The 24,514-nt window shown below is 39.0% G+C and overlaps 6 protein-coding genes and 2 non-coding genes across 11 annotated transcripts; 3 read left to right on the top strand and 5 right to left on the bottom strand.

Moving 5' to 3' along the window:
• Positions 1–153: 153 nt before the first annotated feature.
• LOC6559679 (GTP cyclohydrolase 1) lies at positions 154–8,714 on the top strand. Of its 3 annotated transcripts, none has more exons than XM_032734832.1 (5): positions 154–587; positions 5,665–5,874; positions 7,463–7,628; positions 7,696–7,812; positions 8,105–8,714. In XM_032734832.1, the coding sequence occupies exons 1-5, from the start codon at positions 374–376 to the stop codon at positions 8,232–8,234; spliced, it is 837 nt and encodes a 278-aa protein (XP_032590723.1). In that variant the 5' UTR covers positions 154–373; the 3' UTR covers positions 8,235–8,714. The 3 variants fall into 3 exon arrangements, with proteins under 3 accessions (XP_032590723.1, XP_032590722.1, XP_001986087.1); XM_032734831.1 differs by lacking the exon at positions 154–587 and adding an exon at positions 4,424–4,912; XM_001986051.3 differs by lacking the exon at positions 154–587 and adding an exon at positions 4,453–4,960.
• Positions 2,567–4,019, bottom strand: LOC6559995. The gene is made up of 2 exons (XM_001986052.2): positions 3,602–4,019; positions 2,567–3,058 (listed from the first exon to the last, which is right to left on the bottom strand). The coding sequence occupies exons 1-2, from the start codon at positions 3,953–3,955 to the stop codon at positions 2,741–2,743; spliced, it is 672 nt and encodes a 223-aa protein (XP_001986088.1). The 5' UTR covers positions 3,956–4,019; the 3' UTR covers positions 2,567–2,740.
• Positions 7,907–7,977, bottom strand: Trnag-gcc. The gene has a single exon. It is a non-coding gene; the product is annotated as a tRNA-Gly (tRNA).
• A 319-nt stretch (positions 8,715–9,033) lies between the features above and the next one.
• Positions 9,034–9,105, bottom strand: Trnaw-cca. The gene has a single exon. It is a non-coding gene; the product is annotated as a tRNA-Trp (tRNA).
• Positions 9,106–9,397: 292 nt separating this feature from the next.
• On the bottom strand, positions 9,398–10,781 carry LOC6561060 (F-box/SPRY domain-containing protein 1). The gene is made up of 3 exons (XM_001986050.2): positions 10,275–10,781; positions 9,844–10,208; positions 9,398–9,727 (listed from the first exon to the last, which is right to left on the bottom strand). Exons 1-3 carry the CDS (start codon positions 10,571–10,573, stop codon positions 9,633–9,635), a joined length of 759 nt encoding a protein of 252 aa, XP_001986086.1. The 5' UTR covers positions 10,574–10,781; the 3' UTR covers positions 9,398–9,632.
• Positions 10,782–11,998: 1,217 nt separating this feature from the next.
• LOC6561059 (transcription factor Dp) lies at positions 11,999–17,882 on the top strand. Of its 2 annotated transcripts, none has more exons than XM_001986049.2 (10): positions 11,999–12,855; positions 15,423–15,574; positions 15,658–15,724; positions 15,795–15,865; positions 15,927–15,988; positions 16,066–16,399; positions 16,472–16,707; positions 16,773–16,855; positions 16,920–17,003; positions 17,080–17,882. In XM_001986049.2, the coding sequence occupies exons 1-10, from the start codon at positions 12,771–12,773 to the stop codon at positions 17,256–17,258; spliced, it is 1,353 nt and encodes a 450-aa protein (XP_001986085.1). In that variant the 5' UTR covers positions 11,999–12,770; the 3' UTR covers positions 17,259–17,882. The 2 variants fall into 2 exon arrangements, with proteins under 2 accessions (XP_001986085.1, XP_032591475.1); XM_032735584.1 differs by lacking the exon at positions 11,999–12,855 and adding an exon at positions 14,189–14,275 and having other exon boundaries at positions 17,080–17,829.
• Positions 17,883–18,650: 768 nt separating this feature from the next.
• LOC6559841 (probable peroxisomal membrane protein PEX13) lies at positions 18,651–20,439 on the bottom strand. The gene is made up of 4 exons (XM_001986048.2): positions 20,248–20,439; positions 19,615–20,188; positions 19,331–19,560; positions 18,651–19,209 (listed from the first exon to the last, which is right to left on the bottom strand). The coding sequence occupies exons 2-4, from the start codon at positions 20,172–20,174 to the stop codon at positions 18,782–18,784; spliced, it is 1,218 nt and encodes a 405-aa protein (XP_001986084.1). The 5' UTR covers positions 20,175–20,188; positions 20,248–20,439; the 3' UTR covers positions 18,651–18,781.
• Positions 20,440–20,737: 298 nt separating this feature from the next.
• Positions 20,738–23,183, top strand: LOC6559821 (WD repeat-containing protein CG11141). Its single transcript, XM_001986047.2, has 4 exons — positions 20,738–21,024; positions 21,129–21,413; positions 21,470–22,530; positions 22,591–23,183. The coding sequence occupies exons 1-4, from the start codon at positions 20,812–20,814 to the stop codon at positions 23,093–23,095; spliced, it is 2,064 nt and encodes a 687-aa protein (XP_001986083.1). The 5' UTR covers positions 20,738–20,811; the 3' UTR covers positions 23,096–23,183.
• Positions 23,184–24,514: the final 1,331 nt, after the last annotated feature.

The raw sequence follows: 24,514 nt of genomic DNA, 5'->3' as shown, positions 1-24,514 counted from the left end.
GTCGTCGCCGTCATCGTCGTCGTCAGTTGTATCTCTCGTTGAACAAGAACTTTCGATTTTTCATAATAAAAAGGTTACAACTAAATCTCTGGCCGTTTAGTCGGGTGAAGCAAATAAAAGCGGAGCGCGCGCGCATTAACGTCAAACCATTAAAATCAAATTTCATAAAACAAAACCAAACAGAAACAATAAATTTAAAAAATTATATAGCAAAAAAAACAAACGAGCTAACGGCTAATTATTCCGCCATACGCGTTATTTAGTTTTTAGTTTAGCATCGATATCGCGCTAGTAAACCAAAAAAAAAGAAGCAAAATAACATATCCTTTTAATAAATTTATTAATTGTACAACACACAAAAGTGAAAAACAAAATGAAACCTCAAGTCAACGAACAAAATGGTAGCACTCAAAATGGCGACATTGCCACGGATGCGGCCAGCGTCGCTATGGATGCAGCGGCGATCGTGCCAGCAGCATCAGCAACAGCAGCAGAAGCAGCCGTTGCGGAAAGTGCGGGCGCCATCGTTCCTGCGAAAAGCACTCAGCAGCTGAAACTGGAAATGCTTAACATAGGCAACGGAAATAGTAAGTGTACAGTGCTTGTGACTAACATTCCCGCAAGACTGGAAAGGATGGCATGTCATTCGCTTCCTTGTTTATCTTTATCTGTTAGGTAACAGTGCAGTGGAAATGATTGCAATTCGCTTCCTTGTATATCGGCTGTTAGTTAACAGTGTGCCGATGCTGAGAAATCTCTCTGCTCTGTTAAGATTGAGTATTTATTTATTGAACTCCCGATTGAGTTGAGTTGAGTTGCCCTTTGTGATTGTCAGCACGTGTTTAATATCGCGTATAAGGTAACATAAATCCCCCGACTAGTTTCAGAGCAATACTGCACACACATTTCATCATATAAGCGCATATGTATATGGATGAGATCAGGTGCAGCTCAGATTCTCAGATTCGCATAATGACCCTCTAGGCATAGCTCTGATTTCCGGCGATGCTGGCACATAAAACTAATACCAATTGCACGTAAGCCGCAAAATGTTACCTCAAATTCTAAGAAAAAAAAAAAATCATACACACATACATCCGAAAGCCCGCATACATATGCATATGAATATGTATTCGAAAAAAACCATACATTAAACGACTAACTGACTTATTGACATTGACATTGAAAGTTTCGCCTGCAGATCGGCAGATCTTCAACAAGAGAACGGTATGGTTTATTTTTTCTATTTTTTTTCTTCTTTTATACATAATGCTACACAGAGCATTAACTCCTCAACGTAATCCGGTATTTTGGATAGCGAGGCGGGAGTGTTGCCGAGCGGGGGCCCCGAGGCTAGACCTGTACTACTTTTTTGAAGGTTAAAAGCATTTAATTGGACGCTCTGCTGCGAGTACACTCGCTCTATAATACCAACAACAAGAACAACAACAGCACAAAGCGGCTAAAATCGTTTAGATTTGTCGGCTCAGTTTTTTTTTTGTCTATTTTTTTTTTTATTTCTGTTTCTTACGTATTGCATGAGTAACAATACTTAATACTTGGTGGCTATCCAAGCTTCACATTTGAGCGATCGCGGTCAATACAACAACAAAATTACAGTAACCACTTTAAAAACATATGTCGCTTATAATTGTAGCATAAGAAACCAATCCAAGAGTCGCATAATTAGGTGTTCTGAAAGACAACCCCCATAAGTTCAAATCTACACCCCAACCCCTCTTCCCGTGTCGCACATAGTTTGTAGAATTCTGTAATGCGTAATTGTTGCAATTGTGACAAAAGAAAAAAAATGTTTAAAGTAAAACACCTGCCCTATGGAAAAATGTTAATAATGACGTCGCTCACTTAATTGCAGTTCATGCTTACGATCGATATTTGCCAAGCAGGTTGAGCGTACACTGTTCGAACACTATAATGCATTGATTGGCAGATCAAACGATTTGCTCAGATCTATTCGTGGTAAATTATATCGCAATAATCGATGATTAGTGAAACATACCAACTGAGATATTCACAATATTGAATTCGCATTGTTAACGTGCCGTATACTTGATAAAATCAATAAAAAAAACTCTTCGCTTAGGTTTTACTGTACTGTCGCTGATTTGATTTATTTTTCTTGTAATAGCATATGTGTTTCATTCTATATGTCGATGTCGATGTCGATTTCGATTCCCCAGCTGCCTGTCAACTACATATGCATGGTATGTATATGTTAAATAACTGTGCTCAAGCCATGGGATCCTAAAAAAAAAAAATATTCTAAATTTTAATCGTATACCGCAATTAGCATTCGCAGACACTCTCCGAGCTGCATAAATTTGGATAGTACGAAAACGTTGAGCGTTCATTGACTCATTCGGGGACACTTTCTATATAACACCAGCATATTAAGATCTCTTGCATTTAAATCTCTGCAGAATTAATTCAACTCTAATTGTAAGCCATACAAATTACACTCAACTAAACGTGACTAAATTTGCTCCCAACTTTTCTGAGGGCGAGAGTCTTTTTGATGGCTTCCCCAAAATAAGTAAATGCTATGTTTTCTTCTAATTGTTTTATTGTTCATGTAATTTGTTTGACTGCATTTTATTGAGTCTTTTTGTTGGCTTCGCAGAATTTAAAGTTGCTGTACAGTTTGTATAACTGTGATTGTATTTAGTTGTTCTTTTTCCTCGTATTTTTGCAAAACTAATGTTCGATAGTCTTCCTTCATTCACATAATTGTCTCCTCCTCCAGCATGTACTCGGTGAGGTCTCCAGGTCCAGATAAGAGAGTAACTGGTACACGATTCATTTGAGACACTTTCTGACTGGGCCAGACCATAATGTCATTGCTGTTGGTTAACACCATAACGTTTGTGTTTTCCGTTGGAGTGCATGGCAATTTGGAGGTCCTCTCCGCATCACAATTGTTTGCCTTCCGCCGGAAACGAAATCTTATTGGTTGGGAGCTATCCAGTACGGTTTCCTCATCGAAATATGGAGGTGATCCCATATTGTAGACGGGATTGGTAATAGCCGGTCTTGTTAGCTTTCAAATAAAAGAGAGTTCAATAGTTATTGGAAGCTATTGAATCCCTGAAGATAATGATGGTATATCCAAGTTTTTTCCTAAATCGCTTATCCTTAATCCATAATCATGAAAATATTTATATACATTTTAATTAAATATTAATTTCAATATTTTGCTGAAAATTGTCTATGCATGATGATTAATTTTTACTATAGATTATAGACAGATTAGACACAAGTTGAGTTTAGCTACGTGCTACGTGTGTCGATTATGGAATTAGTTTTTGAGTCACCTGTGTGGTCAACACAATTAAAATCTTTGAACTTATTCATTCAATTGCTAGCCAGGAACTAATGTAAATTATTGCAATCGAATCAAAACAAATTTACCAGGCGCCGTCAAACAATTATTATTATTACCAAGTCGCGCCTATAACGGGCACTTAACGATTAGGCGATAAGAGTTCCGTAGAACTTAATACCCTCGGCTGATGAAAACTATAAGCTATAACTATTTATATAGTTCAAATAACTAATTATAATTATTCTCTAAGGTACGCACCTCTTCTAGAACCAGAGAAGTTTTGAGGCGTCTACAGGGATCACAATAGTTGGGTGCATTGGCATCTGGGGGCGTGGTGCTGGCACAAGGATCTGGTGGTGGTGGCTGCTCCGCTTCCTTGGCTCCATTCTGCTGCTTTTTCTTATTATTCGCATGACGAATGGTGTCATCATTGGCGCTATGCTGCTGCTGCTCCTGTTGCTGGGCACATTTTCTGAGAAAGTCCTCTTCGATATCAATTAGGTGCTTAACGGCGCAGTCCCGTTTCAGAAAGTTCTTGATCACGGAGAGGTCGCGTGGAACGGCGCCAATTACATCAAAATCATCGCAGCGGAGCTTAATTCGATGAGCCATGCCAAAAGCATAAAATTTGAAATTTTGTCAGAACGGGATTCTCGATTTTGCGTGTGTGTGTGTGTGTGTGAATGAGTGACTTTTAAGTTCTCAGCTGACTGCTGCCGCTTGGGTAAACACAATACAATAGAGGAAAAAAAAAACTTACAACTTAAAACGAACTGTAAACAGAGACAAAGAAGAAGTAACCTTGGCCATTTGCAGACCAACACCCGCCCACCCACCGCCCACATAAAAGCAACAAGTTCGAAAGTCAAAATGCCACACAATGCCACCGTTTGGCAATCACTATGCTCCTCAAACTGTAGGCGCGCGCAAACTGAGCTGAGCAAAGCTTTTTGTGTGCGTCGCTCAAAGCTCTCCACTCTTTAAGTTCTTATTAGCATCGCTCAGCCCGCAAGCCCAGCCAGTTGCCTTAAGCATTTCACAACGCAAACACGTCGCGCGCGCTTCATACTCCGTTTGTTTTTGCTCATTCAAATCAAAGTCGAATATTTTTTTGTGTATTTATAATTTGACAATTGTTGTTTGTGCCATTTGCGCCGCCATTTCTAAACACACACGACAAATATTGAACCGGAGACAAATAATAAAACCAAAAAAACGAGTAAACAATGAGCTTCACACGCCAACTGTCCGAGATGAGCGCCAGCGAGCTAAATGATGCCATCGATGACACCAATTTTCCACAGGCTCACATCCTGTCGCGTGGCCGCAACAACAGTGTCTGCTCAACAAGTAGCACATCGGGCACCTCCTCCCTGGCCGAGCGTGCCGTGCCGCCAACCACAGCAAACAGCGAGGATGCCAACTTAACGGGCAACGTTGTGGATAATGAGGAACAACTGCAGCAACAACAGCAGCAGCAACAGCAGCAGCAACTGGTGGCCAGCACAACACATCCACGTCCACGTTTGATACTGAAGACCAGCACAAGCATTCCGGAAAATAGCGATGGTACACAACCGTTAACACCAATGACACCGCGCACATCGACAACGCCAGGTAGTCGTGCGAGGGCGTCATCTCATCAGGGTCAACGCAGGGTTCACCCGCCCACCTACCACTTATCGAGCCTAGATACTACACTGAAATAACAACAATTAATTGCTTCAATAATTAGCTCAGATAGAGAATAGATTTTATATATGAATTAGAATCACATGAATTACAAATGTGTTCTCTGTTCTTAGAAATGTTTCTCAGTTAAAGTATAGCATATATTATATATATATATATGGCAAATTCCTCTGATTATAGAATGTATTTCTATACATATTAAACAAATCTTTTTGGTTTTACAATTAAGGTAAAAATGATCAAAAGACAATTTTACATAAATATTTAGAGGGTTTTATGAGATAACTGCCAGTTAGGAGGTAGTCAAATTGTAAGTTACTATTATATTGTTATTGTTTTAACAACGTTAATATAATCTAGCGCCCAGCTAGAACATAACCCATTATCCATTATAAGAGATAAGAGTTCAAATTTCGGTAGCTCACACTGGGTGTGGGTCAGAGGTGATTCGAATCTGATTGGTGATTGTAAACTCAGCCCGTTAAGAGCAGAAAGCTCGACTCATTCAGTACTGGCTGCTATCCTTATCTGCCCAAACGAGCGTTTCTACACATTGTTTATTTTTTGAATGTTATTTTATATATATTCACTCTGTTTTTTTGTTTTTTTTTTTTTATTGTTGTTTTTAGGTCATGAGAACTGCACTTTCCATCACGATCTGGAGCTGGATCACAAGCCACCGACACGGGAGGCACTGCTACCTGATATGGCACGCTCCTATCGCCTGCTACTCGGCGGTCTCGGCGAGAATCCCGACAGGCAGGGCCTGATTAAGACACCGGAGCGTGCCGCCAAAGCGATGCTCTACTTTACCAAGGGCTACGATCAGAATCTCGAGGGTAAGTGACAAGAGAGTGAGAGGGGGAGAGAGTGGGAGAGTGGAGTTGGGTTACTCGGGCGCCTCTCAATTTGCATAGCAAGACACACGCGTGGGTTCATGCATAAACATAAGACCAATTAGCACCTGAAATGCTGTTGATATTGTTTGTATTTTTTTTCTGTCTAATTAACATTGGGTCAGTCATCCTGAGTTCGCATGAATCAACTTTTGAACGAGTGTGATTCTGCCAGGGCATTTCCAAGCTATCACGCTCATAAACTAGTTTTTTTTTGTTCCTCTTAGTTGCATCTGATTCATTTTAAGTCGTATTGCGTACTTCACCTTTATCATTAAATTTGCGTGCTTCCCTCTACATTTTTCTTACGAGTTGTTGTGCTATTTATTTACTTAGAAGTTATTTGCATTTGGTTGCATGCAAAAAAAGTGTCGTAGACAGTTAGAAGCATCTATATCAATGTTGAGTTGATTGCAACTAAAGTCTTTCAAGTCTTTCGATCCTAATTACAAATACTGCATATGTTGTTTTAATATAAATATGTTTAGCTTTATGTGCACATGGTTGCAGACCGGTTTTAAAAAAATAATCATTTCAAAATCAGGTTCTACACTTTATGAAACACACGCAATCTGGCACAAGTCAAAGTCACATTTAAATTGGCAAACCAACAACAATCTCAGACTTTAACGAGAGTAAATCGCCTCGAGGCAGGTTATCAACTGAAAACCCCTTTGTTAACATTGGCCAATTAGGCATGTAAATTGAACTCTAGCCAAAAATTGTAGTTGCTAAAGCGAAAGCGTTTTGACTTTCAATGCCACTGCCAGGAATTGACAGGAAACACACATAAGCTTTTTAAATTGCAACGAGAGAGAGAGAGAGAGAGCGAGCGAGAGAGGGAGAGCGAGAGTAGAGGAAGAAAAGGAAAAGTGAGAGCGATAGAGCGAGTGGGCGTCAAGCGGGCGCTAGAGCGAAGCACGAAAAGTGTGCAAAAAGTGTAGAAGAAGAGTGGGCAGCATTTAAAGCTGAAGTAGTGAAAGCTCAAGCGCCCAATAGAATGGCCAACAAGTGGCGTCACACACACACACACAGACACACATGCACACATATGTGTGTATGTGTGCACATTAACAGTCAAGTGGAAAAACTTCAACTTAAGATTCAGTTATGCCATTGCATACATTGCCACACATTTTGTTGAGCAAATAAATCTGGCATAAAATATACCAAACACTTCAACGTCAAACATAAATCAGCACCAAAGATTGGCGCTGAGTGGCTCAGTGGGGCTATCCACTTGCTGAAGGCAATGGAATACATCTGATTGAATTATGCGGGTAATGATTCCTTTTTGGCTTCTAAATTTAGATTAATGGGGACATTTTATTAAAGCCAATTTAAAAACATTAATTTGGTTTTATAAATGTTGTATACCGTTAGACAAATCCATTTTAATTAGTATATGTCAAAGTATCTCATGAATAAGTTGATTCAACTTTTAAAACGGCATTTGAATATCAATTTGAAACGAAATCGGAATTAGCAAACTGCTTGAAAGTATTTTAAAAATTCAATACATTTTTTGCAGATGTCTTAAATGGCGCTGTTTTCGACGAGGATCACGATGAAATGGTCGTTGTCAAGGATATTGAAATGTTCTCCATGTGCGAACATCATTTGGTTCCCTTCTACGGCAAAGTATCAATCGGTTATTTGCCATGCAATAAGATTCTGGGACTCAGCAAGCTGGCTCGGTAAGTCTCTTAGAAAAGGGCTGCAAACCAAAAAGGTAATATAAACATATTGTTATCCTTTGTATAGCATTGTGGAGATCTTCTCGCGTCGTCTGCAGGTCCAGGAGCGTTTGACCAAACAAATTGCGGTTGCTGTGACACAAGCGGTGCAGCCGGCAGGTGTTGCAGTCGTCGTTGAGGGCGTGTAAGTACATAAGAAACAAATTATTTACTGATTTTGTGTTTAATATAAAAAAAATACAAAAAACAAATTTGAAATAAGAAAAAAAAAAGTAATTTGCATCGGCCGGGAATCGAACCCGGGCCGCCCGCGTGGCAGGCGAGCATTCTACCACTGAACCACCGATGCTTATGGGAGAAGCTGCGCTAAGTTTCCATAGAAAGCACAAAGAAGTTGATGGACAAAAACCAAAATCCAATTGTTATAATTAATTGAATTGACTGTGGAATTGATGAATATTTTGTTGTTATTTCAGTCACATGTGCATGGTGATGCGAGGTGTGCAGAAAATCAATAGCAAAACGGTTACATCGACTATGCTGGGCGTATTCCGCGATGATCCAAAGACGCGCGAGGAGTTCCTAAATCTAGTCAATAGCAAATAATAACATTTCTATGACCATTATTTTGACTTGTGTCATTAATTTGTTGAAATTTTTAGTTTTCGTTTAGCTAAATATGCAAAAAATTATATGTACACGGAAGCAACGCGAATTTTTGGTGGTGTTGGTTAGTTTTTTTTACAATAAGTTTACATTTTGTTCATTTATTAAACGCAATTTATGGCACATAAATAATATTTTTATATATATATATATATACATACAATAAGGGAACAACTAATGAGACATCATTGCAAACCGTTTAGGGAATTTACAATTAGGCTACAAATTCGTAAAAATAATAATCTACTCATATACAAATTTACATAGATACATATTTATCTAAATGTACGAACAAATATGTATTTAAATGTATTTAAAAACAAAGAAAACAAAACAACAAAAAAATAGTAAACAAATGCAGCGTTCAAATTGCTTGTTATATCTATATACAAACATACTTACATATGTTTATTATATGCTTAAAACAAAACAAAAAACAATATTAATATGTATTTTAAATATGTCAACGAAGGCGAAATGCAGCCTATAATATTTAAAATAAAATTAAATATGCTCGTTATGCAAATGTTGTTTCTTGCACCCTAATATAAATTGCTTATATATAAAAATAAATATTTGAATATTGTTAAATATATGTACATATGCGTCTTTTAATGTATAACAATAAAGTTTCCAAACAATCATAGTGACCAATTTAATCCTAAAAGGTATCTCTTTTGTTTTATTAACCAGAAAAAAGAAAAGAAAAGAAAAGGGAAAAAATAGCTCGTTAACCTTCTGACCCCGACGTGAATCGAACACGCAACCTTCTGATCTGGAGTCAGACGCGCTACCGTTGCGCCACGGAGTCCTTGCTGTGAAGGCCACCATATTCCCCATTAAACAAATCCCAGGAATTTGCACCCTTTGTCCTTGTTGAAATGTACCCAAATTTAAAGCCGATTGTATATAACCAGTTCGTTTAAATTAAGGATATACGAGTATATATAAATACATTTTTTTTTTTGTTTTATGCCGTTCATTGTATGAAATTACAACTACATACTTATTTATTTGGTTCGTACAATTAAACTTAATTGGTAATCATATACATACATATATATAAATATATATATATATATATATAGAACAAAAGAGGTGATTTTAACTTTGGCGTAATCTAAAATCAACAAAATGCACATATTTTTATTTTTTGTTTGTACAAAGAAACTAGAAACTAGACAGAATGTATAAAAAACAACAAAAAAAACTGCACGGAGGGAACGAAATCTAAACCAATATACAAAAACATACATACATTTATATATTATATATATATATGGTAATATTAATTTTACACATTGTACGGCAGTAAGGCCTCATCTGTGCTCCCAATAGTTAACCATCCAATGGAGTTCCCAAATAGACCATAGACACTTCAGTGTTGCCATAAACAGCAGATACTGTAGGATAAAGCTTCTTATCTGGTAGACCTGCAACACAAGGACAAAGGATGATTATACACATAACCCATAGATACTTTAAGATAATGATTCTTATCTGGCAGACTTATAAGGAATAATGATGATTATACAAATCCGGGTCTTACCTCTAAACGCTACGCCTAGAAACTCATAGTTCTTCTCAAATGACAGAGTATTATCATCGCAATCGAGGATGACGCGAATGCGTTCGCCAACCTGATATTTGGGTGCATTATTTAGTAACGGATAACTGCCCTGCGTATCACCGTTATGCAATAGATGGTTCTCAACTAGGTTCCAGCCCCAGCTCTGATCATCGGAGCCCAACAGTGCCACATAGCCATGACACTGCAGTGCTGCCTCCTTTGTGGAAATGCCAATTACAGCCACTGTACCCAGCGGACCCTCCCAAATCACTTCCCATGCATGTCTTCCATGACGGAATCCAATTTTACCTCGTGCCGCATCCGTACTTTGTGCAACCGGATTTCTGCAAATATGAAGCAAGAAGTTAACACAGGATCTATGAACAATGGATGTATTAACAATTATCTACCGATGCAGGGTGAATCCGTTGGGCTTAACATAGACATTGCGGGAGCAATCGTTGGGACTCCAGGCATGCAGGTACGCTCGCAGCTTAGTCTTGTATGTGGTGACGGAGGATAGCAGGTCCGATTTGACAGCCTCCTTGGGCAGCTTGCGTAGGCAGTGCCATCGCCAAACGTCGCTGTTCTCATCGTTCAGGAAGTGATACCAGCTTTTGCACACTTGCGAACATCGATTCAAATCGTTCAGCTCCAAATATGAGAATATCGACTCCAACACATTGTAATTGCACAGTGGATCGACCATTTTGTTGTTGCCTAGTCCCACTGTACCCACTGGCGCGTTTTGGCTATATTTTGATTGGCTTGTTGTGCAGACAGTAATCGTTTATTATTTCTTTGGAATTGTTTCACATGAAGTATGATTAAATCCCAGTTTTGACATTTTACAATATCAATTATATGTTTATGACACTATTTGGCAAAAACAGCCGTCCGATGCTATGATGCTGGACCACATATCGATATAATATCGATACATTGAAATTTATATCGAACAGCGAGGCATTTCAAGGCTGCCGATATTCCATGTTTTCTACTCCTTTTTTCTCATCACTGAAAAAAATCGAGGGGAAAGCAAGATTAGTAAAAGCTCGAGCCTGCAACATCTACGGTTAGCCATGAGTTTTCAGCAAATCGGGACTGCAAGCAACACAAAATCTTCATACTCGAAATGAGTACTCTATATATATAGATATGTTTTTTTGCATTAATAAATAAGAATAAGTCTTGATTAAGTTGTATTCAATTATCACTTTCGGCTATAAATCATTTTTATTTTGTCTTATGAGCATTATTATTCACAAAAATATTCAACAAATTCGCCATATATTCCCCAAAAACATCGAAATCACATAGATCCGAACCAGTTCATCACAGATCGACTTAGGTCAGACTTGGGCTCTTAATTCCGAGTATTTAATTTATTTACTCTTTTGTTTTGTATATTCGAAATAATTGAAACTAAACGTATTACAGTACGTTTTAAAAAAAAAGAAATTAAAATATTTTGATCGAAAATTTGTTTTGTTCGCAAATTTCAAGTCAACACCTGTTAACAACTGCTCTTATTTTGATTTCGTAAGGCTATCGATATGCAACAACAGCAGTGGCTAGGGATGGCAAAAGAAATGTCGGATTGGCCATATGAATATTGTTGTCAACGATAACAGCATTGTTTACATTTTTCGCACAGTGCTGGATAGCGTTGAAAATTGAACAGTCTATTTTTCAATTGGTTCATGTATCGATGGGCGGTGTCAATATAATATCACCTCCACTTGCTCATTTCATTCTGTGAAACTGTAGTCCCAAATTCATTACCCCAAAATATTCAATACCACCTTTAAATAATACCATTCTGGGTATAAAATTAGAGTAGATCAATCTTATCTGCAATGACCTTTCGAGCTGCTCGCACTCGCATAGCAACCAATTGATGATATTGGAAGCGGTTAGGAGTTTTAACAGAATGAATACCTATGTCAGTAAAGAAGCATTATCATTTGTATTCCATTTCGGTTTATGTTGTAGGTATCAAATAATAAATGTTGCATTTTGTGCTTGCCGCTATCAGCACGCACGTTACACAGCACTGTTCGATGGATGCGTAAATTTGGCGCGTCGAGCCAATCAGCTGATCAACGCGGTGTCTGCCATTTCGCTCGCACTCGCACGTTAGTCGTTTTCGTAGTCGTTGTCGTCGTCGTCGTCGAAAAACCAACGACTTGATAGAAATTTTATGCATATCGTTCTGCGATTAAAACGAACCAATCTTAAATTCTAAACAGTGCAACGGAATCGCAAGAATTTCTCGATCCTTTTGCAAAAAAGTGCATCAAAATCGAATCACTTGAAGTGCACGAAAAACGCTAGCGAAAAACCCGCATTGAAACCATTTTCTGTGTGTGTGAGTAGAAAAAAATGCGCTGCTGGTGCTGGAAACAAAAAATGCGCTCGCCATTTTGACTCGCGCGACATCCAAAATTTTCACTTGCTGCCATAAAAATAGGCACACTGTAAGGTGCACCAATAAAGGCAATAAGGCTCAAATATTAGCACTTCTATTTAGTGCTGTGCAAAGTATATTTAATACACGTGGTTACAAATTGTGCACTGAAAAATACGGAATTCATCGTAGGCCGCGCCACACACAGATATACACCCATACAGACACACATGCACAGGCATTGACGCACACACACACACACACATTTGCGGCTGCGTTGATACATTTTGGCGGCGTGTTAGTGAATATTAGGTCTTCCCCTCCACCCCACCTCCCCCAGCAACTCTAGGAAGAGGAACACTACAAGAAGAGTACTTACTGCTAAGTAAGTAACCCAGAAGGACAACAAGAAGGTAGTCGTGTCGTAGCAGGCAGCTAAGGGTGCAGGCCACCAAAAAGGAAGCATCGCAATCACTACACCTGTAAACACCTGAAAATGGCGCATAGCTCGGCAGCAAATCAGACTACGAGTGGCGCAGTTAAAGCAGATGAAGTCAACTATTTCTATCAGGATGAGCACGGTGAGTCCACAGGCTAAACCACTTAGCTTAGCGGCTGATAGAATCGACCAGTTAAACAGCTATTTATTACTGGAGTTGGGCACGAAGCACGAGCATGAGTTATTTCATAAGCTTAACTCGGCATATAATATTTCATTTTGTTGATTTTATAAATAGTTGCTTTTTAATCTTTGCGGCGTTCGTTTTGTTATCAATTTCCATATTGGCAAATGTACTCCCTTTTGAGCAGCGCTAATAAACGTATTTCTTGAGTTTTTTTACAAAATTGGAATAATTTTGTTCTTCAATTTGAGTATCTGTTATATTAATGTATTTAAAGTGTCTTTACTTAAATACAGGACTTAAGTTGTGTTCTCTTTCTTTATGATTCATGAACAACATTCGACAAGAGTGCATGTTACAAATTGACTGACTATGTTGCAGCTTCATTTTGCTTTAATGAATGCGTAACATATATTCTTACACACACACACACACACACACACATTAGTCGACTTGCGTATTTACGTTAGTTGTGTGGCGGGGGAGCTGCTGCTACTAACTTGCATGCTCGCACACTGGCGCGTAAACGCCATCTTTTTCTTTTTCGGTTTCCTTCTACATACAATATTTATCGCTTAATACGCTTTAAGCGGCAAAACCAACACAGCAACAATAACAACAACTACTACTGCACAGCAACACGTCAAAAAACAAATAATAAAAAATAAAATCAAGTAAAATCGTTTGGTTTTGTCTGCTGCTGCTGCCAATACACACACACATACATACATTTATATGTATATATATATATATATATATAGGTATGTATTTATGTATGTGTGGGTTTGTACATTGCCGGGCAGCGACGACGACTGTCGTTCTTCGCCCAGTTGGCGCTCAGTCAAACACACATTTTATCGCTATTCGCTGACTACAACTACAACAACAACTATAAAAGAGATACTTCCCCACCATATATGCATACAAACATAAATACTTTTAACATATATACATATGTATGTTTTATTTTTTTAGTGCCAAACAGCTGATAGCAGCGCAGCGGCCGCCGGCAGCTCAGTCGTCGCGAAAATGCGTCTCGTTTGCTTTATTCCTTTTTGCATAATAAATCTAAGGCTTCAGATACAAATATCTATATATGTGTATAAAAGAAAATATAAAATACATGCGAGGGAGGTGTAGCAGAATTGCTAAAGCTGCGTGACATTTCGGTGTGTGCTACAAAAAAAGCTGAACAAGCACTCAACGCACACACAGATGAAAACAACAAAATTTGTATAGATAGAAAAAAAATGTTAAAGCCCAAAATGGACAAACACCAAACATGTGTAGCAGCGGCTGCGCAGCGACGTTGACGCCGGCAGAGCTGTTGTTGTTATTGCCGCTCTGTTGACCACCTTACGTACATCCAAATATATACGTAAGCCCGTTCGTCTGTGTGTGTGTGTGTGTGTGCGCATGTGCTGTGCTTGTATGAATGAGTGAGCAGCGTCGACCGCACGCCGGCTAACCGGCCTGCAAGGCTGACTGCAGAAGAGCATGTTTGACAGTAGTTAAGACGTCGTGAGTCATTTGTATGTGTGTGTTTGTGTATTTGGTTGATATTTATAGTTTAGGCCCTTTTTGCGGTTTTGCTGTTTATTCATATGCACAAAAATATGAATACATTTATGTATGTATTGTGTGTGTCTTCTTTTGCCAAGCTTTCGTTAATATTTGAATTATGTAAATGTGTTATCGCAGCAGGTGAATAATTAGCATAACTGACAGTCATAGATGTAAATTGAATGGAGAAAAGCCGGTTACAAATTCCCAGGGCTGCACAGAATACGATCAAGATACATTCATATGTATATCGATTCTTTTTTATTAATGTTTGTGATCACGTGTAGCTTACATACATAAATGTGTATGTGTATGCGTGTATTTCTTTCTGTTTACTGCTTCTGTTTTGAGCTGTTTCGGTTTGCTGTTAATGCATCCTTTGCCAGACGACAGTATTTTAGTCAGGCAACCACACCCCCACCGCCACCATCACCACCACCACCACCCCATATGTCAAGCAGGGAGAATTCTTTCGTTTTCGTTTCATTTCGTTTGTTCTTTGCTCCACGAGTTTCTGTCGCGCTTGTTGTTGTTGTGGTTCATGTTGTCACTTATTGCTCTGTGTTGGTTTCTGCTTTTTGCACTACATACGCATCGCAAAGAACGACACAAATGGAGACTGTGCCTATGCGTATGTATGTACGTATGTATGCATGTATGTACATGCACATGTATATGTATGTATGCTGCTTACATTATTGTGTATGCATTTGAGTTGGAGCAGCCCAACTGAACTTTCGAACGCGTGCATAAAAAATCCTTCATTTTCATTGCTCGATTCGTTCGTTTTATTGTTGTAAGTCATCCATGCATTCTTTGTTCTAGCAAAACAACATAAATAAAACCACGTGGTTCAGTCTTTTTCTTCTATTAATTCGAAAAAATATACTTGGAATATTAATCGTAACAAATACATATTTAATGTGACATTATTGAATGACAGTTTATTTCATATATTTTAGGACAAATTGTCAAAATACTGAAGCCGGTGCAAGTGAAACAATCGCAATCTATGGATAATTCAAAGTCCAGTTTGGTCTTCCCCAGCAGCTCAACACGCAGCGCCGGCGGCGGCATCGGTAATGTTGGGCGAGTGGGCGCCTTCAGTCAAATGGTAAGTTCCATTAATCCAATCAATCAATCAGCCGTCAGTCAAGTCAGTCAGTCAATACAAATCCACCCCTCCTCTAACTTCAGAGCACAACGAATCAGGGACAATTTATAAAACTACAGGACAGTTGTATTACTATTCCAAAAACCGAAAGTAAGTGAAAACAAATTTAGCTTGCGGCTCTTATTAAAACAATGACCTTTTTATGGTTTTCTTGTTTCAGATATTTCATATGTTGCACCTGCGTCAGCGCAGAAGGGCAGCGGCGGAGGCGGAAGCGATATGCACGAAGTGGTAAATAAACAACTGACATAACTCGCTTCGTGACAAGAATAATTCAATTGGCATTTTTCAGATAAAGACCGAGCGATATGTGAAATATACGCCAAATAATGCCCTGAAAATGAAATCAAAATTGTAAGTGACTTATTTTGGCAAAGCGCATATGTGTCGTACAAGATATATATTTATAAAAATGGGAATTGTTCTTTAAGGCACACCATACAGAACAATTCCATGCACACAATGCCCGCCTCCTCAACGTCCGTGCAAAGGAAACGAAAGCCAGACAAGGCTGGCAAGGGACTGCGCCACTTCTCGATGAAGGTGTGCGAGAAGGTGCAGGAGAAGGGCAAGACTACATATAATGAGGTGGCTGATGATTTGGTTTCGGAAGAAGTAAAGAACAATTCATACGATAACAACTGTGATCAAAAGAATATCCGGCGACGTGTCTACGATGCGCTCAACGTACTGATGGCAATCAATGTTATTTCTAAGGACAAAAAGGAAATACGTTGGATTGGCTTACCCGCCAACTCAGCCGAGGTAAGGCCTCTTGTTTATTCTGTCTTCTATATGTAAGTTATGCTTAATGTTTTATCTTTCTTTTGTGTGAAGCAATTTCTGGCTTTGGAGTTGGAGAACAATTTGCGACGTGAACGAATCAAGCAAAAAAATGAAATGCTACGCGAAATGGTGATGCAGCATGTGGCATTCAAGGGTCTCGTGGAGCGTAATAAGCGTGCTGAGAACCAGGGCGTGGTGCCATCTCCGAACTCATCCATTCAGCTGCCGTTCATCATTGTAAATACGCACAAATCGACAAGGATCAATTGCAGTGTTACCAACGACAAGTGAGCAGCATTTTTAACTTGGTCCTTGGTCCATCTTATATTAATTTGTTTTTCATTCTGCACAGATCCGAGTACATATTCAAGTTCGACAATACATTCGAAATGCACGATGACATCGAGGTTTTGAAACGCATGGGTCTTCTCCTGGGTAAGTGGACACCTCTCTTGGCTATCACCCAGTATTTTAACATGCATTGTTTGGATATTTTCAGGCTTGGATAAGGGCGAATGCACGGGCGAGAATATTGAACAAGTCAAGTCTTGGGTTCCACCTAACCTGGCCAAATATGTGGAAGGTGAGCTTTCATTCAATTCACATTTTAGTTTATTTAATTGTTTACTCATTGATTATTACGATTTAATTGTGCTCAGCGTACGGCACTGGTAAAATAGATCCGATTTACGATTCGGATGACGAAGACAACGACTTCAATACGTACCATGAAACAACCAATGAGTCTCAAAGCTTTGCACAACACACACAGCGTACCACCGATGTCGAATTCAAGTTGGAGCTGGACGATGATGAGCTCGAGGATGACATCGATTGAGCAGACGATGATGATGCGGATGTGTCGTGGGCAACGGGGTCCCCTGCGGATGCTGCTGGTTATCTCAGCAGCAGCTATGCAGAGGATACATTTAGTTTTACGTTTATTAATGCTTTGTTAGGATTGCCACGCCCATTTAGTTAGGCTGCCAATTTCTCACGATTCTCCTTTACCACACAGACCCACATAAAAAAGCATTCAACAGCTTTGATTTTGTTTATTTCTCAATGAGACTTGATTAAATTATATATATAAGCAAACACAAAAAAATTTTATAATTCTAAATATTACTTGGCGTTCAGTTTGTATGTGTATTTTTGAAGATTATTTTTAAGCGCAAAACAGTTACAATAATTTTCTACTTAAGCAGAAAATTGTATTTTAGTGAAAATATACAAAAGTAAAATGCCTGTCTTCTTTTTAGTTGTTAAACGATTGCTGCTTGAGCAAAGCGAACAGAGTTTTTAAAAAGTTTATCTTAAATGTTGTAAGTGTAGAGCAACTTTTTTAAACTATATATTGTACACCAAATCTTTAAAGTGACAGCAATAAAATATATAATAAAAACAAATATTTTTTAGATCTACAAGTTGCAGTGCAAACTGTAGACAAAAAAAAAGCATATAAAATATGTATGTTTATTTGCCTAAAATTAACAATTTTAAAACCAATTGTTTCACATTTCAAGAAATTCTCAAAAATTGTTCAGCTAAAAACAAATATATTTATATATATATATGTATTATGTGTAATACATGTATACATTTAAAAGTAAATGCGGAATAATCAACCTACCTATTTAGTCATAACAGAACTAAAACTTAATGCATTGATATAAATTTCTAGAATTTATATAAATATATTATTGAAATTACATCAAATAATAACAAACAAATGCATACAAATTTAGTAGAAAAGTGAAATATGTACATTTAAGAAGTCAAACAGAGTAGTTGTGTAATAAATTTAAAAATATATTTCATTTTGAAAATGGGTAATCGATAAAAAGCAAATCAAATACAAATAAAATCTATAAGCATACAACAACAAACAAAAACCAATTATATATATAGGTAATAAAACTGAATACATATTGTAAAATATGATAAAAAAAAAATGGAATGCATTCAATTATTTGGGGCGACACAATAACATTAAAACCACTTTATAATTATTAATCCATTATACTTTTTTTTTTATTACATTTTAAAATGATTCGTGTCGTTTTCGTATTTTTTAGGTTAATAACGAGTCAGATAAATACGTTCAAAAACGCATTCGAAATACATAAATTTGCTTATAAAAAAATACCATTATGGGAGGGAACTGCATTTTACACACACAGATAAATTCATTTAAATCATTACTGACAATGAAAGCATATATTACAACTGGGAAATGTGAGAGTGTAATTGTTGAGCAAATTAAATAAGCTTACTAACAAAACAGTATGAAGGTGACGCCTTTCTTCTTCACACCAAATCCTTTGGCTTAAAGCTAAGTAGTCAAGGCTGTTCCTCTCCTCAGGCAAAGCCATCTTCTAGCCCAGTCACTGCCATTGTGGATGGCGGACCCAGCGGCTGCTGTTGCTGACAGGCCAAGTTGAAGTCGTAGTTCATTTGTTGGTCAAATGGAGGGTTGGGGAATGCATTTGCCGACAGATTCATCAGCTCCGGCTGTGGCTGTAGTGGTGGCTTAACGGGTTCCTGTTGCTCCTGTCGCAACTGCTGTGGCGATTTCACATAATTGAGGGGTATTAGGCCTGAGCTCTGACCATTTATGGATGCGATGGCCCAGCCTGAGTTTAAGAGTTGGAGGGTTTGTTGTATCTCACGCGGTGCCACCTGTACAGTCTGACCAGAACGCAGTGTCAATTCGCCCTGGTTGCGCGCCTGAAAATCGTAGACTGCCTGCGTCCGAATTGGGGCGATCCACTTGGCCGGATTGCGAGCTGTTTTAATTGAGTGGGTATTATTATTATTATAGCAAATATGAAAATAATGAACTTATGTCAGCCCGCTATATTTGGATTAGCTGGTTGAGAACGAAGTACTGAGATTAGATAAGCGTACCTTCTTCTTGCGCCGTATTCGTAACGGTGCCTAATAATTTCATGATGAGATAAGGTGCGGTAAAGATGAAACTAATGAATGCTAGAACCGGCCATGCGGATGTGCCTTTCCGTGGCGGATGTGGCGCACCACTTTCTTGCATGTTATTATCGTTGAGAGCTTTGGCAAACGCTTTCTTAAAAGCCTTCGACGATGGATCCAAATGCGAAATACGCAGCCAATATAGTATTCTAAATGAGCACATTATTAATAATTGTTATTTCATATAGCTGATAGGTATTTACTTCCTGTAGATCCATCTTAAGCCGCGAAAGATGGCAAACGATGCCCAGAACTGTCCAAAAACACTGCGCAAACGTCCAAAGTTGGCAGCCACGCCAAGAATCGCACGAAAGGAACTAGTTAACGCAAAGAATGTCGAGTCCAACATAGATGCAATATTCCCGATAGCCGACACCAGCGATTCGATACTTTGGAATGCGGGACGCGAGCTTGCCTCAGCCATTTGTATGAAACGCTGTTCGGGATCGTTGGGATTCATGCTACCAAATCTGCTGTACCCGCCGTAGCCACGACCGCCATAGCCACCCAGGCCGCCCATACCAAATCCACCGTAGCCCCCACCGTAGCCGCCACCATATCCACCTCCATTGTATCCACCAATACCGAGTCCATAGCTGCCAACGTTGCCATATCCTCCACCGTATCCGCTATAGGCGCTCTGCTGTTGTTGAAAGGGTGACTGTGGAACGGGAGGGGGCGCTGCAAGGGACCGCACATTGCCGTAGGGCGTGGCTAGCATTGGAGACTCGTTTATAATTGCGCTACGCAGATTGTTGTCCATTTTGTGGCTGTTGACTGATTAAACTTTGCTTGAATGAACTTTGGCCAAGTATTTAAACCTTGATTCCACTTACCTGTTCACCTCTGTTTATTGATTGCTGCTTACTCAATTGCTGCCTTGTGTGCAGCTGCGATAATACTTTTATTTGAGTCCAGTATTTCTTTTTATTCTTGTTATTTACAAGATAATAAGAAAGAGGTAGTGTTTTTATTAATTACTTTTTCTTTATGGTGTCTTAATCATTAAGTGACGATATTTTATTGCGTCGATACAAATATATCGGGCCATATTTGCGTCGTGGTATTTTTTGTAATCGAATATATTAAGTCATAGGGAAAATGCTTCGATCCTTAGCTATTTTTTAATTAAATTTCAGACGGCTAATATTACTGCAGCGATTAAAAGAAAATTTCATTCAAGATTGTGATATTTGTATCCGTAACGAGTAAATATGTTCATATCGATATACAAAGTTAGTATTTTAAGTCATATGTTGAAAGTGTGGCAACTCAGTAACATAATATTGAGCTCTCCAAAGAATCGAATATCAACAAAATCAGTGTAAATACGTTGTTGTTTACGGAGGTAGCGGAGCAAGTTCCAAATAGAATTCCAATTAAGTTATTATCCAGCCATAATGGCCAGTAGCAAGGAATTGTGCTTACGTGAATGGGCACCGCTCACCGGCATCATGGAGCTGATTCCAACAGCCCGGCGTGGTTTTTTTCAAGCCAATCTAAATATTACTTGCGTCGATGCCGCTGAAGATTTCCTGGCGTTGGGCAGCGATGCAGGAATTGTCTTTTGGTATAATCGCCGTTCGGGTGAAATGCAAAAACTCAAAGCGGAGGTGAGTCCATCTTTTTAAATGACTCACAACTGGCGTTGCGTGTTAATCACTCATTATGTTTTTTTTATGGGTGCATCCCCTTCCCAATCCACAATTTCGAATAGGTTGCCACACGCATTACGTGCGTTAAAATAGTTAATTCCGTCGAATATATGGTGGCAGCGGGCAGCGCTAGCGGTCAAGTTAGCGTTTTTCAAATACAAAAGGAATTGCCGCCGGACTTGGATCTGGTCGCACCCTGCACGAGAAACAAACCCGTTGAACGCTACACCATCAGAGATTTGCATCGTTGTGTGGTCAGTTGCTGTGAGTGGTCCAAGAATGGCATGAAGCTATATTCGGGCGATAGACAAGGTGTCGTTGTCCTTACCGAATTCGACTATCAAAAGGTGCGTGTAGATGATTATTATTATCTACTTTTTTTAAACAACTTATATATTCACAGCACCTGAGCAAATCTTTGGAAATACTCAGCGAAGCTTATGAGATTGTCCAGTTGAGCGTGCATCAGAGTTACCTGTTGGTGGCGACACTTTATCGCTGCATTGTTTGCCGATGTGATGCAAAGACCTCAAAGTGGCAAATCACCCAAGTGGGCAGGAAAGATCGGAAGCAGCTAATCGATTGCGGCGGCGTATTCCTTAAGCAAAAAGCAATATCGAACGACAGTTTGCCACAGATTATTTGTGGTCGGCCAGGGCTGCGCTTTTGGATTGCCGACACCATTGGCAATGTGTCCAAGACGATAATATTCAACGAGACCGTCCTGCAGAGTCCCGCCTGGGAGATACCCCTACTCAATCCCAAGCAGCGGAATCAGCCATCTTCAGTAATGGGAAGCAGTGATGCATATGTGGCTAGCAAAAACTTTCGCGAACTAGATTTGTACGATGGCCAGGATACACTGTTAGTTACCCACGATGACGTCACATTATATATCCTCAATCTAGAGCGTCTTAAAGTTGAGGCTGTGGCACGCGGTTTTCGCAAAATCCTCGACTTTTGTGTTTGCGGCAAAGAGATCTTTGTGCTCGAAGGAGAACGTTCGCTGCTCCGCTTGGGTCCGCTGCCGGAACGACCAAATAAAACGGCTACGGTTATATTTAATCCACTGCTGCCACCACCTCTGCCCATGCTGGGCGCCTCATACTATTCCAAACTGGAGCTTGAGTCCCCGATTGAGCTGGAGCCGGCATTAAACTGTGCTGAGGAGTGCTTTGAAGTGCCGGCCATCGAGAAACTTGATTTGAATGTTCCCATTGAGCTGGCTGTGGAGTCACCGTTGGCGCAACAGAAGCGTCGCTTGGAGATCTTCCAGCGCATCGGTGAAATGGATTTTGAACAATCCATTTTGCATACAAGCGGCACACTGAACCAGAAGAAGCGCAGCAAGCAAGCAACTGCCACCGGAGGAATTGTGGAAATTGGACAGGAGACGTACGAGCGCAAATTGCCGTTGACCAACGCAGCGACCCTAATGGAAGCCAGTTACTGTCAATTAGAGAAGTGAGCACAAAGCATTAACTGATCCACTTTGTCGCCAAATAACTTTTTTTTCTGTTTCAGCAACGGTTTGGTCTCTCCAGTGGATATTAAAAGCGCCTTCTTACAGCATCTGCCAGATGCAATGACTCCAACAACGTTGCAGAAAACGGTTGCAATGAAGGCCAAAACGTTAGCTGAGGAGCTGGACTTGCCGGATGTTCATCTGGGACCGGTTAGCTCGGAGGACCTTCGCGTCGTAAAGACACCCAAGCTAAGCGAATCTTTGATTAGCTGCTACCCCACCAGACTGGAGGAGGTCAGTGTACAGACAACGCCAGTGAAGAAGCAACTGGCGCCGAACGAGGACGCCACAGATTACAGCGCTGGGCAGCCCGTTGATGGTATTTGTGCAGTCACTTCAAGAGCGCCACTGAATTTTGTGAATACTCAACCAAATACAGATCCCGAATATAGCAGCTTTCTGCCTGATTTTCGTTGCGCTGCTGATCCACTCAAGAAGCAGCGGACACCACCCGCATCTGGCGATTCCAACACATCCAGTGAATGGGAGTTTTTAGATAACTAATGTTATCTGTAGCCAAGTATTATTTACAAAGTTCCATTTGTTGAGTTTGAGTTTCGTTATTAGTTAAATGCACCATTTCTTTTCTTTACATTTTGTGATCTTTTTTTTGTTTGTTTATTTTTGAGTGGAACAAGTTGTGTGCTTTAAATTGTGATGTGTTAATGTTACTAAATTTGTATATATTGTTAAGCATAAATAAGTTAAAATTAGCTTTACTACTGCAGTGTAATATATTAATCTCAGTCTACGCTTTTAACAGTCAACTGTGAAATGCAACTCAACAGCTTTTTCTGTAATTTCTTTTATCGGCCATTGGCAAAAATTGTAGTATACAAATACAAGGTCAAAATATATACACAAAATCATATTTATTTCATTCAAATGTAAACGCTTACTCATTACGCAAGATCCAGCCGCAGGAAATAAATCCAGCTGATAACCACTTGGGGCACCACTTGGCTCATTCCATATGCATGACACTTGATACACATTTCTAATAGTGTATTCTGGTATCGATATTGTGGCATGTGAGGGAAGCAAGACGCCCACAAACGTCCGGCATTATGTCTGCTAATGATATATAACTAATATCAAAGTTGAATAATAATTTAAAATTGATCTAAAACTCAAATAATAATTTTATTAATTTATATATAGTGTTATAAATTTGAAATTTGATTTGTCCAACGATCCGGCTAAAATTGTATTTATTGAAATCTAATCTCACAACAATTTAGCGGCTTAGAAACTCAATTAACTTTATTTTCGACTCGAATGGAAAAGTTTCACATCGAAATTGTGTAGTTATGCAATTTCAAACGTCGCGAAGATTCGAATGGATTTCCATGGTGCTCAGTACAAAAATTCAAACCAACCCAACTTTATCTATATTTATAAACAAATTGTTATTTGAGTGCAGTTTGGTTTCAATTGGCAGCAATGATGGAAAGTTTTACAGATTGTGCCGCAACGTATGCATCTAGAAAATTCTGATGAGAAAGAAAGTTTTTATACTTAAGTACAATAGCTATGATTGACAACCTTGAAAAGCTAAAGCCAATGGAAGACGCTCACATTTCATTTCATTTGTTCGGCAACGCAAATTTTCCACTAACTAGGCATTGCCCATTGATTGAAATTGAATTACGAATAAAGTCTTAACCAAGTCGTGAATGGGTCCGCTCTGTTCTCGAGTTTAAAGGGGAATCAACCAATGAAGCCGAATGAGGAAATGTTCGTTCAATTGCGTGTTTGATATCTTTGGATAATGTTTACTCCATGTCTTATTTGACTTCTTTGGAAGAAATCTTGAGCTAGAAATTACAATTGTTTTATTATAAAAAAATTAAAATAGAAGACATTTGTTTGTTTTAGTTAGATATATGTATCTAGATTTCAAAAATCATAAAATATTGTATT

Source organism: Drosophila grimshawi, unplaced genomic scaffold, assembly GCF_018153295.1.
Source record: "Drosophila grimshawi isolate 15287-2541.00 unplaced genomic scaffold, ASM1815329v1 contig_1367, whole genome shotgun sequence".
Taxonomy (NCBI): domain Eukaryota; kingdom Metazoa; phylum Arthropoda; class Insecta; order Diptera; family Drosophilidae; genus Drosophila; species Drosophila grimshawi.
This window is presented reverse-complemented; position numbering and strand designations above follow the sequence as displayed.

Coding starts and splice junctions, on each gene's coding strand:
- LOC6559995 (XM_001986052.2), bottom strand. CDS start 3,955: ATGGCTCATCGAATTAAGCTCCGCTGCGATGATTTTGATGTAATTGGC. Junction 3,059..3,601: donor CTTCTCTGGTTCTAGAAGAG/GTGCGTACCTTA, acceptor TTTATTTGAAAG/CTAACAAGACCGGCTATTAC.
- LOC6559679 (XM_001986051.3), top strand. CDS start 4,570: ATGAGCTTCACACGCCAACTGTCCGAGATGAGCGCCAGCGAGCTAAAT. Junction 4,961..5,664: donor GCGCACATCGACAACGCCAG/GTAGTCGTGCGA, acceptor TGTTGTTTTTAG/GTCATGAGAACTGCACTTTC. Junction 7,629..7,695: donor GGACTCAGCAAGCTGGCTCG/GTAAGTCTCTTA, acceptor TCCTTTGTATAG/CATTGTGGAGATCTTCTCGC.
- LOC6561060 (XM_001986050.2), bottom strand. CDS start 10,573: ATGGTCGATCCACTGTGCAATTACAATGTGTTGGAGTCGATATTCTCA. Junction 10,209..10,274: donor AACGGATTCACCCTGCATCG/GTAGATAATTGT, acceptor TCATATTTGCAG/AAATCCGGTTGCACAAAGTA. Junction 9,728..9,843: donor TCTAGGCGTAGCGTTTAGAG/GTAAGACCCGGA, acceptor CTTGTGTTGCAG/GTCTACCAGATAAGAAGCTT.
- LOC6561059 (XM_001986049.2), top strand. CDS start 12,771: ATGGCGCATAGCTCGGCAGCAAATCAGACTACGAGTGGCGCAGTTAAA. Junction 15,725..15,794: donor TACTATTCCAAAAACCGAAA/GTAAGTGAAAAC, acceptor TTCTTGTTTCAG/ATATTTCATATGTTGCACCT. Junction 15,989..16,065: donor CTGAAAATGAAATCAAAATT/GTAAGTGACTTA, acceptor TTGTTCTTTAAG/GCACACCATACAGAACAATT.
- LOC6559841 (XM_001986048.2), bottom strand. CDS start 20,174: ATGGACAACAATCTGCGTAGCGCAATTATAAACGAGTCTCCAATGCTA. Junction 19,561..19,614: donor TTAAGATGGATCTACAGGAA/GTAAATACCTAT, acceptor GTGCTCATTTAG/AATACTATATTGGCTGCGTA. Junction 19,210..19,330: donor GAATACGGCGCAAGAAGAAG/GTACGCTTATCT, acceptor CAATTAAAACAG/CTCGCAATCCGGCCAAGTGG.
- LOC6559821 (XM_001986047.2), top strand. CDS start 20,812: ATGGCCAGTAGCAAGGAATTGTGCTTACGTGAATGGGCACCGCTCACC. Junction 21,025..21,128: donor TGCAAAAACTCAAAGCGGAG/GTGAGTCCATCT, acceptor AATTTCGAATAG/GTTGCCACACGCATTACGTG. Junction 22,531..22,590: donor AGTTACTGTCAATTAGAGAA/GTGAGCACAAAG, acceptor TTTCTGTTTCAG/CAACGGTTTGGTCTCTCCAG.